Genomic DNA, 17,538 nt, shown 5'->3' with positions numbered 1-17,538 from the left:
ATCTAATGTGGAACATATGTAGAATATTGATTTTTGCTCTAAAATATGCACCTACATAAATACACCTTTTGTAGGACGGTATATCTAGGTGTTCGCATCGCAGCTTGTAGCCACGAGGGAGTATTAGTTTAGGGTTGGTGTGATCAGGACCCCACCCCATGTGCGTTAGCATCAATCTATAGCACAAGAGGGATTTATTTAGAGGATACAATTGGACACATATCCCCTTTTTTCTTAATTGCCCCTCAGATTTGTATTGGTCTCCGACGTGGCCTTGTCCATATATGCCCCCATTTATTGGCCACTACTCAATCCACCAAGAGAATTATTTGCCATAAGATTCTCTTCTAAATTCCATGTCTATTCTCTACATTTTTTCTCTGCTTTATCTTCTCTGATAATCACGAGAGGTTCATCTCACATACACTGTCACTACTGATACCATGGACATGAGGGCTACCTCATCTCTCGCTCTCTTCTCTTTCTCCTCAACTCCCTGTCCTCCTCCACCAGTTCACTTCTTCTTTGAGTCTCTTTGGCGAGATGTGTTTGAACCTATTCAATTCAAGCCAACTCAGGCTTCTCCTCAACGGCTTGACCCTCCCATACCAATTGTCCAGTTTCGTTAAAAACGTCAAAGTAGATCTTTGCATAAGAAACCATTTCAATATGTTGTGCATAACTTTTGAAATATGTCCATTTTGTCCATCTCATGAATGTCATTGCTTCTCAGTTATGGATATGGTCAGATGTCAAATTTCACATTGTCCCGTACAATGCATGCACTAGAAAGTATTTTGTGGAGGAAAGAATAATATAGGCCTTGTTTGGTTTAACTCTCAAAACACAATTTTTGAAAAAAATTTCCAAAATTTTGTTTGGTTGGAAAATTTTTGAATTTTTTTTTTCAAAATCACTCTCCTACACATCAATCAATCACTTTTTTCTCTCTCCGCTCCTTCTCAATCACTTTTTCTCTCACACACATCTACTTAACTACATAAAAATATCAAATCATTCCAAACTCCCATACTCCAAAACTATTTCCAAAATATACAACCAAACAAACTAAATTTTTTTTTAAACTCTTTCCCCAAATTTTTTTTTGAAAATTTATCTCCCAAAACCAAACCAAACCAAACCAAACACACCCATAGCTTTTGTTTACGTAAGTGTAAATTACACTAGTTACTCAGTTTGACCCAAATTTCATTTAGTCACTATTCTTTCAATTTGCTCATGTAAAATATAGACTTTTATCAAGTTGTAGTGTTACGACTTGCAAGGACCAAGAAAATTGCACTACCACAAATTTTCCAAGAATTAGCTCTGTTGAATAGAAGAATTACAAAGATATTTAGACCACTATAATTATCCTATTCTTCGAGGACTTTTGACTCACAAACATTAAGCCTGTAACCTTTACTAATTAGAACATTCTAGTTCTTCTAAAAACCATATAAAAGGCCCAAAAGCATTACCTAGAACTCGTATTACAATCCATGGACCAAAACTATATACCATGTCAAGCAAAATGGAAAATTACCAAAATGTCTTCAGCTCTAAAAAACAAATAAAACAAGAATAAAAAGGACTCGGAATAATAATTTAGAAAAAATATATAAATAAAGGCCATAAACATTAGAGGGACACTTTCCGAAGGACCAAAACTCTACTTGATAATCATGGGAACTATATCCTTTGCCTTAGGCTTCCAAAAGCTTGTTATACTTATTTAGCTATTCCATAGAAGCAGCATCACACACACATTTAATTTCCTTCCATGTCCCTCCAATTAGCCTGTGTGCATGCTCATTCTTGTCTCATTTTCCAACAACCCCTGAGGCAAAAAATAAGTTATAAAAAACCATGTTTTCAAAGTGCACAGAATATAGTGGTTCTACTTTTCAGTAACATAACATGAATTTTTCAATCCAATTTGATTCAATCAATAGATCATTATGCTAATTATGCAGAGAATATAAATCAAGCACACAATCAAATAGACAAAGGTTTGTGTGGAAAAACTCCAAGCCAAGGGCAAAAAACCATGAATGCACTGTTCAAGTATGAAGACTTAGATCCAGATGCATAGATTCTGCTTATGCAAGTTCCATGAGCATTTTGTAGCCAATCTGGCTCCCACATCTCACCAATCTCTTATACTTCTCTCAATCTTCCACTACCTGTGTCAACCGCATGAACACAATGTTCCACTTTGCATGACTTGATTGTTTTGGTGTAAAAGTTGGAGAATCTTCGCCAAGGTGGAGATTTGTTGTATTAAGTAGATTCAATTGAGTTGGCTCAGATTCTAGAAGACTTGCTAGTTGGCAAGTTGCATATCTAGAAGCTTGTAAGTTCGTTGCACTGATATTCTGCAGGTGTAACTTGCAAGCAGGTTGGTAAGTTGAAGTCATGGAAAAGTACATATTTGTCCCCAAGAATTGGTGTATAAATAGGGGTACAAGTAGTGTACAAAATAAGAGCAAATTAAAGCAAGTGAAGAGCATTAAGTCTTCACAAAAAGTAGTAGAAAGAGTGAGGTAAAGTTGAGAGTGAGAAATAGCTTTGTAATTTCTTATTTAGTTAGTGAAATTCCACTGCCGTGAATGTAGGCGATTTGCCGAATCACGTAAATCTTGTGTGCTTCTTGTTTGGTTGCTTGTTTTGTGTTTGTTTTTGGGCCTTGGGCCCAAATGATCACAAGTCTCACGAAATAGGAGACACCAATGGATCTAATCAAACATGGACATAGATCCCAACGAAGATAAAAAGATATCTGCAAATAGCTTCAAAGAAGATGCCAACAATCTGTGGAAGACTGCCAAAACAATGCCTTCAAGAGGCTGCAAAAGGACGCCAAAGCTCCACTAAGCTCTGAAGTAGATTGCCCCATGATCTTGAAATTGACAAATGTGAATCTTCCAAGATCAATCAATACGGATCCACCATAGAGGATCACCAAGTGCCCAATGGCCATACCAAAGACCCAAAGGTGTTCAAATGGGTGGACAAAATTTATCACTCCCTCCACTCATATGGGTTAATCCAATGCCGTTGTGCAATCAAATTCCATTGGGCAACCCTTCAAATTTGACCTTCCAAACAATATCCAATTCTTGTTGGATAACACGCCTAAGACTTCATATTGCCGCATATCCTTTTATGCAAACAATAATAAACTCTTGAAATCCCAAAACGACGATTCTATTCCAAAAAGGCTCTCATAACTTTGGGTTTGCATTTGCAAAAACGGAGTTCACGGTTAAACTGAAAATTCTAGAAACCTTTGGGGCCAAATTTGCAATTTCAAATAATTTATGGGGCCAAAAAAAAATTTCAGAAATAGAAAGGGCTAAATTGCAATTTACCAAAAACACAAGGGTCAAAATGCAATTTGCAAAAACCTTAGGGGCCAAGTTGCAGTTACACCAAAATTTAGGGACCAAAATGCAAATTTCTAAAATTTCCAATGACTTGGTGGATACGCTGACGTGTCATATATGTGGTGCTGACGTGTTAGACACGTGTCAATGATGTGGTGGTGAAGTGGCGGTTGATTGGGTGCTGAGATGGCACTGAGCGTGGCTATTGACTAGATGGTGACGTCATGCTAAACCAAACCCCACTAGAGAAGACACGTGGGCTCGTATTTGAGTGAGATTCACACACCAACTTTGACCATCGTGTAAGGGAGCGTCTGAGCTTCGTTTGCCTCGATTTGTGCACCGTTGGACTTCTAAAATCGAGATGAACTCGAATGTGTATTCAAAAGTTTGGTCGGGCAAAGTTGGTTTTTGGGAAAATTTAAAAAGCAGAGCTTTGGAGTTTCGTTTTGCAATCTGGGTGCTTTGATACCAGTTTGTTGTGCCTAGGGCCCAGAAATAAATACAAACAACCAATCAAACAATAAAACAAAAAAATTTACGTGGTTCAGCAAATTGCCTTTAGAGCTTCGTTTTGCAACTTGGGTACTCTGATACTAGTTTGTTGTGCCCAGGGCCCAGAAATAAACACAAACAACCAATCAAACAATAAAACAAGAAGATTTACGTGGTTCGGCAAATCGTGCACATCCAAGGCAGCGTAGTTTCACTAAACTGAACAAGAAATTAAAAAACCTATTTCTCACTCTCAATTTTACCTCACTCACTCTCTTTCTACCACTCTTTGTGAAGACTTGATGCTCTTCACTTGCTTTAATTTGCTCTTATTTTGTACACTTCTTGCATCCCTATTTATACACCAATTCTTGGGGACAAAAGTGTATTTTTCCATGGCTTCAACTTGCCAACTTGCTTTCAAGTTACACCTACAAAATATCAGTGCAATGAACTTACAAGCTCCTAGATATGTAACTTGCCAACTTGCAAGTCTTCTAGAATTTGAGCCAACCCAATGAGTTAGCTCAATGAGTCAATTCAATGAGCCAACTCAATTGAGTTTACTCAATACAACACACAATGCAGACGCTACACTCAAACAGATCTAGCAAAACCCCACAAAGATCAACCCTTGATCTTTGCAACAACACTACATGTGAGTGTAATGATTATAGACCCTACGAAGCTCTCTTAGATGTCACAAGACTCACTTTGTGTGTGTTTGTTAAAAATAATTATCTAATTTGTAATATAAGTTTTATTTTGGGTGAATTTGTAAATAAGTTTATAAGTTGCCGACTTGACAACTTGCATACAACTTGCTATATATAGGTTCATCTATTTGATTAAGTGGCTGAAAGTGGGCCAAGTTGTATCGTGTTCCCTATTGGTTCAAAGAGTGGCAAGAATGCATATATAAAGGCTTGCTCTATGTTACCAGAAAACGCTAATACTTTAGCGATTTATGTATTGGTATGCACGTTTCGAAACATAGTACACTTTCGTTCCAAAATGGTAAATTTAGTGATCTGAAGCGATTCCAAAAGTTTTTTTCCAGTATATTTCTTTAAATGTTACCCTAGGAGAAAAAAAAATCACATATATGAACTAAAATCTAAGGTGATTTAAGTTTTGACAAGACAAAAAAATAAAAAATGGGTCATAATTTTCATAGAAATAATTTGCTACATGATTTTTTTTTTTGGGGGATACCTAATAGTTAAAAGAAAATTACTTCAGAAATACCTTAAATTCTTAAGTAATATATATATATATATATATAGGTCTACTCTTATCGTACCACATTTTAGAACATATAGCGTACCACGTTCCTGTTCCCGTTCCTTGTACCGAAACGATCCACATTTTAGGTAACATAGGGCTTGCTTGCCTCATTTGTAAAACAGACCATCAAGCAACAAAGCAATATACAAACATTCTCTACCTCTCTTAGCTCTCTTTCAATTTCTTTCTAGGTCTTTTAATTTCTCTCTAGAAGTTTTTGGTCCCACCAAAATTCACATATAAATTTTGCACCCAACATATATTTGGTATCAGAGCCAAACCCCTTTTTTGTTCATACTCAAGAACCACCTTCAACTATACTTCAAATCAAATACCCATATTTCATGGGAAAAATTATGGTTATTGGAGTATTCAAATGATGACTCTTTTTATTTCTCATGATCTATGGGAGATGGTGGAGGAAGGCTTCCTTGTTCTAGGAGATTGTGAAACATTAGCATCATGGACACAAGGTAAACAAAAGGAGTACAAAGAGAATAAGAAGAAAGATGCAAAGGCTGTTAGCATATTATATTAGCCGAAAGTTTCACTAAGGTCTGTCTGTAATCATTTTGTGCCCTCAGGGATTATCTTGTAATTGACTCTCTTGTAAACCCTAATCTTCATTTTATAAATAGAGGGTGATATTCTATCACACCCTTAAGCTGGTTACTCATGAATACTCGAACTTCATGGTATCAGAGCTGAACCTCTAGGGTTTCGGCTCACCTTCGTTGGTAGACCTTACACCAACGACACTCTAGGGGTGGAAGCTTACCTGGGTGGATCATCACTCAGCCGTCAGCTCGTCTTCCTCGCCTTCCTCTGTCGTCTCCCTCACCTCGTCAGCTCGTCTTCCTCACCTCGACGATCTCCTCAGCTCGTCTTCCTCGCCTTCCTCTGTCGTCTCCCTTACCTCGTCGATCTCCTCGCCTTCCTCCGTCAATCGTCGCTCGTCGTCATCGTCCTCAGCCTCTGTCACTGTGGTATGATCTCAGCCTGGGTATATATAAATATATATATACATATATCCTGATATATATATATATAAATATAACCTGTTATATATCTTTATATATAAATATATGTATACATAAATAAATCAATATATATATAAAAAAAAAAAAAAAAAAAAAATGGTTTCTTAATTTTGATATGTCTTTATAGTGGTCATTGCGCCTGTTATCTCACTACCACCTTCCGGATTTGTGATTTCCACTAGTTTTGTTGCGGGTTTGGTAGTATTGTATCCATGACAGATTCCACCAGTGTGTCCCCTTCTTCTCAAACACCAAAGAGTGAGAGTCCCATTCTACCTACTACCATGACTGAGAACCCCAACCCTAGTCTGAAAATCACCACCTCTCTATTTAATGGTCAGAATTACCTAGCACGGTCTCAAAGTTTGACTATGTTTTTGAAAAGCAGAGGGAAGATGGGGTATGTTGATGGCAGGATACAGGCACCTAGTACCACTGACTCAGGTTATGACCAATGGGAGATTACTAACTCTTTGATTATGAGTTGGCTTATCCATTCGATGGTTCCAGAACTTGGTGAGGGCTACTTGTCTATGGAGACTGCCCAGGATGTTTGGGAGGCTGTGGCTGTTACCTATTCCCGCAAAGGAAATTTTTCACAAGCATTTGAGTTGCGCCGATCTATTGAGAGCTCACTTCAGGGGGAGCAGACTGTTCTTCAGTACTTCACTTTCCTCACCAACGGCTGGAAACGCCTTGACCACCTGGAAGACTATAAACCCGTTTGCCCTGCTGATTCTGTCGGGTACAAGAAGTTCATCGCACGGGAACGGGTCTTTAAATTTTTGGCCGGCCTAAATGTGGAGTATGATCCAGTTAGGGGTCGAGTTCTGAGTATGGACACTCTTCCTTCACTTCAGGAGGCATTTGCCTATGTCCAAAATGAGGAGAGTCGTCGGTCTGCTATGATGTCCCCTGTCTCTACTGACCGGTCCGCATTACTGTCTACTCCTCGAGATGGCCTCAACCTGCCTCCTCCGTCTGCTGCTAAGGAGTCTGTATTCTGTGATTATTGCAAGAAGCCGCGGCATACTCGTGAGACGTGTTGGAAGCTTCATGGGACTCCATCCGGGGGTCAAGGTGATCGGTCTGGTTCTCGAGGAGGTCGGTCTGGCCACTCTCGAGGACGTGGTTCCTATTCCCGGGCTCATCAGTCTAGTGCCATTGATACCCTTGAGTCTAATTCTACTTCTGTTACCCAAGCTTCTGATACTGAGCTGGAGGATGCTTTGCGCCAATTGTTGGACCGCCGATCTTCTACTGCCCTTAGTACCGCTTCCTCGTCCTTTGCCCGCTCAGGTAACTTAGCATCTTCTCCTTGTGCTTTCCTGGTTCATACATCTTTGCCTTGGATTATTGATTCTGGTGCCTCAGATCATATGTCTGGCTCCTCTGATCTTTTCTCTGTCTATAAGCCCTCTTCAGGTCAGGACAAAGTTAGGATTGCCGATGGTACTGTTTCTTCCATTTCTGGAAAAGGTTTAGTCCAAGTCACTCCTACCATACATCTATCTTCTGTTCTCCATGTTCCCAAGTTTTCTGTTAATCTGTTATCCTTAAGTCGTCTTACCCAGGATTTGAATTGTAGTGTGACGTTTTTTTCTGATCATTGTCTTTTTCAGGACCTTGTCACGGGGAGGACGATTGGCAGTGGTAGTGCAGAAAATGGTCTCTACTTCCTAGATCAACCGGACAAACTTGCTTATTCTTCCACCACGTCTTCTACTACCCCCGTTGATTTATGGCTATGGCATCGGCGTCTTGGGCATCCCTCATTTCATTTACTTAAGCATTTATTTCCTTCTAGTTTCGCAAATCATCATGTGTCTGACTTTCTTTGTGAGTCTTGTCAACTTGGCAAACAACATAGAGCTTCTTTTGCTCCTAGTTTGAATAAAAGTTTCGTTCCTTTTTCATTAATACATTCTGATGTTTGGGGTCCCTCTCGTGTTTTGTCTGTGAAAGGTCATCGCTGGTTTGTTACATTTATTGATGATTTTTCTCGTACTACTTGGGTGTATCTCATGAAAGATAAGAGTGAGGTTTTCTCTGTGTTTCGCACTTTTCATAAGATGATTTGTACTCAGTTTGGGGCTACTATCAAAATATTTCGTTCTGATAATGGCGGGGAATACATAGATTCTGGGTTAGGACAATATTTCTCTACTCATGGCATTATCCATCAGACCTCTTGCACAAATACCCCTCAACAAAATGGGGTGGCCGAACGCAAGAATCGGCATCTTCTTGACATGGCTCGGTGCATGTGTTTTTTTATGAATGTGCCTCGGCCCTATTGGGGCGACGCTGTTCTCACCGCTGCCCATCTTATTAATCGTCTCCCTACCCAGGTCTTGGACAAACAGGCTCCGCTTCACGTCCTCCTCGGTTCTCCGTCCTTGTTTTCTATTCCTCCTAAAATATTTGGTTGTGTCTGTTTTGTCCATAATCACTCTCCCTCTCGTAGTAAGTTGGACCCTCGCTCCCTCAAATGTGTTTTCCTTGGTTACTCTCCTACTCAAAAGGGGTATAAATGTTACCACCCTTCTTCTCGTAAGTGGTTTGTGTCCATGGATGTAACTTTCTTTGAGTCCCAGTCCTTTTTCTTGTCCTCTCCGGTGTCACCGTCCTCATTTCCGGGGGAGCCTTGGTGTGAACTGAGTCCTGTGCCTCCCATGGTGGAACCAGTTCCTGTGCCTCCTATGGTGGAATCAGTTGTTCTTGCACCACCCTCTACTACTGTGCTTCCTATGGTGGAACCCGTTGTTCTTGCACCCCCCTCTTCTACTGGGACTATCGAACCCACTGTCACCAAGAATAAGGACGGGCATGTTTATGTCCGGGACATAGATAGAAAACCAGTTAACTGGATACACGGGACCGTTTCTGCTACTCCACTGCCATCTCCTGCTTCTGATGAGAGTCTGGGTAACTTTGAATCTCTTGAGTCCATTGATCTTGATGTTCCTATTGCCAAGAGGAAGGGTGTGAGATCTTGTACTCAACATCCTATCTCACAGTTTGTATCATACTCTCATTTGTCATCCTCATATAGAGCATTTGTGTCCAATATTTCCTCTGTTAGCATTCCTAACCATTTTCAGGATGCTCTTGCTACCTCTGAGTGGAAACTAGCCATGATTGAGGAAATGAAAGCACTTAAGAAGAATGGCACTTGGGAATTGACTGAGTTACCTACGGGCAAACGACCTGTGGGATGTAAATGGGTATATACTGTGAAACACAAAGCAGATGGGTCTATTGAGCGTTACAAGGCAAGACTTGTGGCAAAAGGGTTTACTCAGACATATGGCATTGATTATCAGGAGACCTTCGCACCAGTGGCTAAAATGAATTCAGTCAGAGTACTTCTCTCTCTAGCAGCTAATCTAGATTGGCCGCTTTATCAATTTGATGTCAAGAATGCTTTTCTCCATGGTGACCTCGAAGAAGAAGTATATATGGACATTCCTCCGGGTTTTGAGGATCATCAAACAGAAGGCAAAGTATGCAAACTACGGAAGTCATTATATGGTCTCAAACAGTCTCCAAGGGCTTGGTTTGAGAGATTCACTCAGGCTATGGTTAAATATGGCTTCAAACAAAGTCAGGCTGATCACACATTGTTTGTGAAACATTCCTCACGCGGTAAGACTACAGCACTTATTGTTTATGTAGATGACATAGTTCTTACAGGCAATGATAGTGGGGAAATACCTCTGTTGAAGAAATATTTAGCTAAAGAATTTGAAATCAAAGACTTGGGAAGCTTGAAGTATTTTCTGGGAATTGAAGTTGCTCGCTCTAAGAATGGGATATTTATCTCACAGAGAAAATATGTGCTTGACCTATTGAAGGAAACTGGGATGCTTGGCTGTAAGGCATGTGCCACCCCGCTGGATCCCAATCAAAAATTGGGGGATGATGACGGAGGAGAAATTGTGGATAGGGGGAGCTATCAACGATTAGTGGGTAAGCTCATTTACCTATCTCACTCCCGTCCTGATATTGCTGTTGCTGTCAGTGTAGTTAGTCAGTTTATGCATGCTCCTCATCAGATTCACTTTGATGCTGTCATGAGAATCTTGAGGTATTTGAAGTCTGCTCCTGGTAAGGGTCTGTATTTTTCAAAGTATGATCATCTTCGTGTAGAAGCCTATACAGATGCTGACTGGGCTGGGTCAGTAACTGATAGGAGATCAACTTCGGGGTATTGCACATTTGTTGGCGGCAACCTAGTTACTTGGAGAAGTAAGAAACAGAATGTGGTTGCCAGGTCAAGTGCAGAAGCTGAGTTTAGAGCTATGGCACAAGGTGTGTGTGAACTTTTATGGATCAAATTATTGTTGCGTGATCTAGGTATCGATCAGACGGACTCCATGCGGTTATACTGTGATAATAAGGCCGCCATCAACATCGCTCACAATCCAGTTCAACATGACAGGACAAAACATGTTGAGATTGATCGCCACTTCATTAAGGAGAAACTCACTAGTGGTACCATTTGTACTCCTTTTGTCCAGTCTGGTGAACAACTTGCTGACATTCTCACCAAGGGGATTGGGAATAAACCATTTCATGACATATTAGGCAAGCTGGGCATGAGAGATATCTTCGCACCAGCTTGAGGGGGAGTGTTAGCATATTATATTAGCCGAAAGTTTCACTAAGGTCTGTCTGTAATCATTTTGTGCCCTCAGGGATTATCTTGTAATTGACTCTCTTGTAAACCCTAATCTTCATTTTATAAATAGAGGGTGATATTCTATCACACCCTTAAGCTGGTTACTCATGAATACTCGAACTTCAAAGGCATCACTCAACATACAATAGGGGGTAAGCAAATCTATTTTTCCTAGAATAATTGGTGCAAAATATTCTAGAGATGCTTGGGAAATCGTAAAACAAGAATTCTAAGGTTCTGAAAAAGTTGTCTCCATTAAACTTTAGTGTTTGTAGCGTGATTTTGATAATCTAGCCACAAAAGAAAATGAGACCGTCCAATCTTTTTCCACAAGAGTTGCAAAAATAATAAATCAAATCAAAAGTTGTGGAGATGCTATTGAAGAGAGAAAATTTATTGAAAAAATATTGAGAAGTTTGCCACAAAAATTTAAACACATTGTTGCTGCAATTGAGGAGTCAAAAGACCTATCTAAACTCTTTTTTCATGAGCTTATGGGTTCTCTTGAAGCCCATGAAAAAAGAATGGCCAGATTCACTAGACCAAGTGTAGGAGCAAATATTGAGCAAGCCTTCCAATCGAAGCTCAATATCACAGAAAGAAGACTTCTAGAAAATAAAGGTCATGGCATAGCTCAACCACAACAACAAAGAACGGGGCTCTAGAATTTTGGTAACCATAGCCGAGGAAAAGGGTGAAGAAATTTCCATCAAGAATCAAATCGAGTTGGTAACACAAAATTTGGCTCTATCTGTCATGTGTATGGTAAATCTAATCATCAATCTAAGGATTGTAATTTTAGATGCACCGAGTGCAAAATTTGTAATCATTCACAAAAGGACTGCTGGTGTCAGAAAAAAGATGAAAAAAGTGAAGCAATTTTTTCTGAAGAAAATGACCCAGCTCAATTGTGGCTTATGAAAATGGAGAAAAGTTCATCTTCATCGGCTATCGCGGCGTGTCAAAAGGTTTTCGACTTTTTGATCCAAAAACCAACAAATTGGTGACTTCAAGGGACATGCATTTGATGAAATGAAAGCATGGGACGGGGAAAATTCTCATGAGGCTGAAAAATTCATACAACTAGATCAATGCAAGCCAAGTTTTCCAATTTAGATTCACCAGTTCCACAACAAAGTCATTTTGAAGATAGTGATTCAGAATTGCCTATTAGAAAAGTACGACCATTAAGAGAAATTTATGATTCATGCAATTTTGCATTTTTCTTTTGTGAGCCACAGAATTTTGAAGAAGTAGCAAAAAATAAAGTTTGGCAAAAAGCAATGGATGAAGAGATGTCCACAATTTTCAAAAATCGCACTTGGGAGCTAGTAGATTATCCTAAACAAAAAAATGCGGACGAGCTAAAATAGATCTACAAAACCAAATTGAATGAAGATAATTCGGTTCAAAAGTACAAAGCTCGTTTTGTTGCAAAAGGCTACTCACAACAACTTGGAGTATATTTCAATGAGACCTTTGCACCAGTTGTCTAAATAGAGACAATCAGAACAATCTTAGCCACGGCAGCACAGTTGGAATTGCTAGTCCACCAGTTTGAAGTAAAATCAACATTTTTGAATGGCGATCTAGAAGAAGTATATGTGGAGAAACCACAAGGCTATGTGGTGGAAGGAAAAGAAGATACGGTCTATCAGCTAAGAAAAGCGCTTTATGGCCTAAATCAGGCCTTGCGTGCTTGGAATAGTAGGATAGACAAATACTTCATCCTTAGCGGTTTTAAAAGAAGTCCTAGCGAGTCATCATTGTATGAGAAAAAGGGAGGTACCAATGATTTTCTCATCGTCTGCCTTTATGTTGATGATTTAATTTTCACTGGCACTAATCCTGTGATGCTAGATGATTTCAGAAAGGCTATATGATGAAAGAATATGAGGTGACAGATCTTGGCCTAATGAAATACTTTCTTGGCATCCAAGTGTGGTAGACAAAAGGAGAAATTTTCATTTCTCAAGAAAAATACACAGAAGACTGCTGAAAAGATTCAAGATGTCAACATGCAAACCAATTTCAACACCTATGGGGACAAATGAAAAATTGCAGCTAGAAGATGGAGCGCTAAAAGTGAACCCAACATTGTACCGCAACTAGGTTGGATCACTCATGTTATGTATGTCACAAAGACCAGGCCTAATATCTTATATCAAGTCAGCATGATTTCCAGATTCATGACTAAACCCAGTCAAATCCATTTTTCCGCAGCTAAGCGAATACTACGGTATTTGCAAGGCACAAAAAATTTTGGGATCAAGTATGTGAAGGAAGAAGGCAATAGTCTTGCTGGATACATTGACAGTGATTGGGTAGGTTCCATTGACGATAGAAAAAGCACATCTGGATATGTGTTTTGCATGGGTTCAAAAGCAATCTCTTGGTCCTCCAAAAAGTAAAAAACGGTGTCACTCTCATCAGCTGAAGTAGAATGCATTGCCGCCACCGATGTCGCTTGTGAAGCTGTGTGGCTTGGAAGAATTCTTGGAGATCTACAGCAAAAGCAACTAGACCCCACAACAATTTACTGCCACATGTCTACCATTGCCATGACAAAAAATTCAATTTTTTTCATGCTCAAACTAAGCACATTGAACTTTGTCATCACTTCATCTGAAATTTGGTTGACAGAGAAGAAATTCAGTTGGAGTTCATCAATATTAAAGAACAACTTGCAGACATTTTTACCAAGGCAGTATTGTCACCAAAATTGGAGCAGTTCAAATTTTCAAAATATTTTTTCGTATCACAAATTAAGAGGGAGTGTTAAAAATAATTATATAATTTGTAATATAAGTTTTTATTTTGGGTGAATTTGTAAGTAAGTCTGCAAGTGGTCATGTAACTTGCTATCTATGTTACACGGACTTGGATACGAGTATCGGGTGCGGGTGCGTATCTAGGGGTTGGACACTTCAAAATTAAAAGTTGAGGATATGTGGATATGGATCCAAATTTGGATACGGGTACGGGGATACCTTAAGTATTTTTTTTTAAAAAAAATATTTATATGAAGATGAATTAAAAAAAAAAAAACTAAGGAATAACAGATTTTGTTAAAAAAATAACAAATAAAATATATATAATAAATAAAGATTATATAAATTATTTTAGGTATGAGATAAATTATATTATATATGATAAAATAAGTTATTTTTAATTTAGATATAAAAATCATACTATTTATGATATATTATATTATTCAATTTTTTATGAGTGAATATATTATATAATATGAATAATATTATATATTATTATATTATTGTAATTCATATTATGTAATATAAATGTAATTAAAAGATAAGAAAAGAGAACAGAAAGATGAAAGAGAGAATTCAAAGATGAGAACAGAGAGAAGAGGAGACACAAAAAGAAGAAGAGAGAGAGAGAGAGAGAGAGAAGACAGAGATGGGAGATCGAGCGAAAGTTCTTTCTTGCTCTCGTCTCTCGATCGAGCAAAGTCGGCGACCAATGTCTTCTCTCTCGCTTCGCGAAGTCGGCGACCAATGTCTTCTCTCTTGTCCAGCGACCAGAGGATCGAAGTCGTCTTGCCCTTTCGAACAGTGACTAGGTTCGTTCTTTCTCTTTCCTCATTTCTTTTACCGCCGTTTGTAAAGAACCGTGTCCGAGAGAGAAAAGGAGAATCCGACACAGATCCCACACCTGCACCCGTGTCGTGTCGTGTCGACACGGGTACTTCACCCCATAGTGCCGAGTCCATGTAACATAGCTTGCTATATATAGGTTCATGTATTTGATTGAGTGGCTGAAAGTGGACCAAGATGTATCTTGTTCCTATTGGTTCAAAGAGTGGCAGTAATGCCAATATAAAGGCTTGCTTGCCTCATTTGTAAAACAAACCATCAAGCAACAATGCAATATACAAACAGAGCATTGCTCTCTCTCTCTGCCTCTCTCGGCTCTCTCTTTCAATTTCTCTCTCTGGGTTTTTGGTCCCACGAAAATTCATGTATATACTTTGCACCCAACAGTGTCAACTTAAAGAATAAAGTTTAGGTCACAAATTCGCAATGTATACTTGAGAGAAAACCTTAGTGAACAAGGAAACCAAATAAACAAGGAATTCAGTCTCCAACACACAAATTGAGACGAGAATACACTAATGCTTACTAATGAAAGTCTCCCGTGTAATAGTCCAAAACTAAATTGCCTTTGGTTAAGAACAAAAACTAAACTCAACCCAATAACCTAACCATGATAAAATCTACATATTATGCTAATGCAATGCATGATTTTACCTTTCATCACAAAGTTTGCATAGAACTCAAAAACTAGACTTTAGTTTCAGAGCTCCATGCTGAACTTTCAAGTACTTATTTATGATGCTCGTGAACTCAAAACTAAAAAAATGTGACATATAAACAATTTTATAAAATTGCCACCACAACAAAAATGAGCAAGGGGTTCAACTCATTTTTCTTAACAATAATGTTTGACATGGTAACCAAATACAATATTTAGGATTTTATGAATGCAATTGAAAGTATAGGGACTAAAGTGGAATTTGGGTGAAACTACAATGATAAATTATATAATTTACCCCTGTATAGAATAATACATTTTGAATTTTAGAAGTAGATTCATTGGAAGTTAAGACTTGCAATGTGTTGAGTTGGGTTATATATTCACTAAAATTGAATATCACAAATATTTGTGAAGTAACCCAACAAAGCATTTGTTGCATGGACGTGTTAGACAGTGCTCCACTTGAACTATGTGATAAATGTTTGGGTTCCATTCATCAACAGCATTTCTCTTCACCCTATTGGAATGCTTGCTTATTTATTCAATTTGCTCTTTTTAATGTGTGGATTTAATTATTTATTTATTTATTATTATTATTTTGATTGAGCTAGCACAGCTATTGGATGAGGAACGTCATGTTTCGCTGCATCTATTGCCATCATGTCTAACTTTCTAATGGATGTTCTTCTTCCATTGGCAGTTTGCAGTGACCAAGGAGTTCCAGCTTCATTTAAGGTCCCTAGGGGAGCGGTAATACCTTTTGGATCTATGGAGCTGGCATTAGAACAAAGCAAGTCCATGGAGTCCTTCAAATCTTTTGTGGAACAGATAGAAACAGCCCAAATGGAAGGTGCAGAACTTGACAATCTCTGTAATCAACTCCAAGTACTTATCTCTTCCCTACAGCTTCCAAAAGACATCATTGACAGCTTGGGGAAAATATTTCCACCCAATTCACGTTTAATTGTCCGTTCAAGTGCCAATGTTGAGGACTTAGCTGGCATGTCAGCTGCTGGCCTCTATGAATCAATTCCTAATGTAAGCCTTTCAAATCCGATTGTTTTTGGAAACGCTGTTTGTCGAGTGTGGGCTTCGCTTTACACTCGTAGAGCAGTTTTAAGTCGTAGAGCTGCTAATGTACCTCAGAAGGAGGCTGCAATGGCTGTACTGGTCCAAGAATTGCTTTCGCCGGATCTATCCTTTGTGCTTCACACGCTCAGCCCGACAGACCATGATCATAATTCAGTGGAGGCAGAGATTGCTTCTGGACTTGGCGAGACTCTAGCTTCAGGCACACGAGGCACTCCTTGGCGTCTATCTTCTGGAAAGTTTGATGGGTTAGTGCGCACGTTGGCTTTTGCAAATTTCAGCGAGGAATTGCTGGTGCGTGGCGCAGGTCCAGCTGATGGGGAAGTGATCCATTTAACTGTTGACTATAGCAAGAAACCCCTGACCACGGACCCAATTTTCCGGTGTCTGCTTGGTCAGCGTCTTTGTGCTGTAGGGTTTTTGCTTGAGCGCAAATTTGGATGCCCTCAGGATGTCGAAGGATGTGTGGTTGGTAAAGACATTTTCATTGTCCAGACACGCCCGCAACCTCAATAAAAGGCTTCTTCCCATAACTTTTAACAATGTATGTATATCTACATTGTCAAAGGATGCGCTGTTGGTAAAGACATTTTCATTGTCCAGATATGCCTGCAACCTTAAATAAGGCTTCTTCTCAGAACTTTAACCATGTTTGTATATTTACGTTGTTGCTATCAATAAGCATTATCTACATGTCAGAATCTACCTAAGAATGTGAATTGTTATGAAGCATCTCATGTCAACTTATCATAGAAAGTACAAGAACATGATTTGGACAATGTTTATAAATCCCAAGTTGTCATGTTTAATTGTTTCATTTCATTTAATCATGTATATTGCAAAAGGCACTTTGTTTCAAAATTTGGTTCCTATTTACAAATTAAGGGCTCAAATTTTCAAATTGAGGGCTCCAAAATGATAAAAATGAAAATTTCTTTGTCTTAAAATGAGAGAATTTTTACCTTTTCAAAGCAGAGAAAATTCTATATGCTCTTTGAAATTTCACCCCAATAATATTACACAAACCATCTAATGTTTATATATGAGAAGAACATAATAATACACACACATAAGAATTGTGAAAAACGACTTTATAACACTACAAAATCATTATTGGCTTGGTGAGAAAACCAAGCCATCATCGAACAAACAATATCATATTAAGATTATTGATGGAGAAATATAACATTGTAAAGAAAGAAATTGTTACAATAGAGTTATGATCGAAGACGATATATTAAGATTATTGATGAAGAAATATAACATTGTAAAGAAA

General features: G+C 38.6%; 1 protein-coding gene across 2 annotated transcripts in view; it reads left to right on the top strand.

Annotated features, from left to right (window-relative positions):
- The window catches only part of PWD (chloroplastidic phosphoglucan, water dikinase (ATGWD3)), a 48,395-nt gene extending 31,324 nt beyond the window's left edge, over nucleotides 1-17,071 (top strand). For both annotated transcript variants that reach the window (XM_082878014.1, XM_028237599.2), the window contains exon 19: nucleotides 15,874-17,071. In XM_082878014.1, coding sequence (XP_082734140.1) covers nucleotides 15,874-16,778 — 905 coding nt within the window. In that variant the 3' untranslated portion in view covers nucleotides 16,779-17,071. The remainder of the gene's footprint in view (nucleotides 1-15,873) is intronic.
- Nucleotides 17,072-17,538: the final 467 nt, after the last annotated feature.

Source organism: Camellia sinensis, chromosome 7 (genome assembly GCF_055761805.1).
Source record: "Camellia sinensis isolate YWXY chromosome 7, ASM5576180v1, whole genome shotgun sequence".
Classification (NCBI taxonomy): domain Eukaryota; kingdom Viridiplantae; phylum Streptophyta; class Magnoliopsida; order Ericales; family Theaceae; genus Camellia; species Camellia sinensis.
This window is presented reverse-complemented; position numbering and strand designations above follow the sequence as displayed.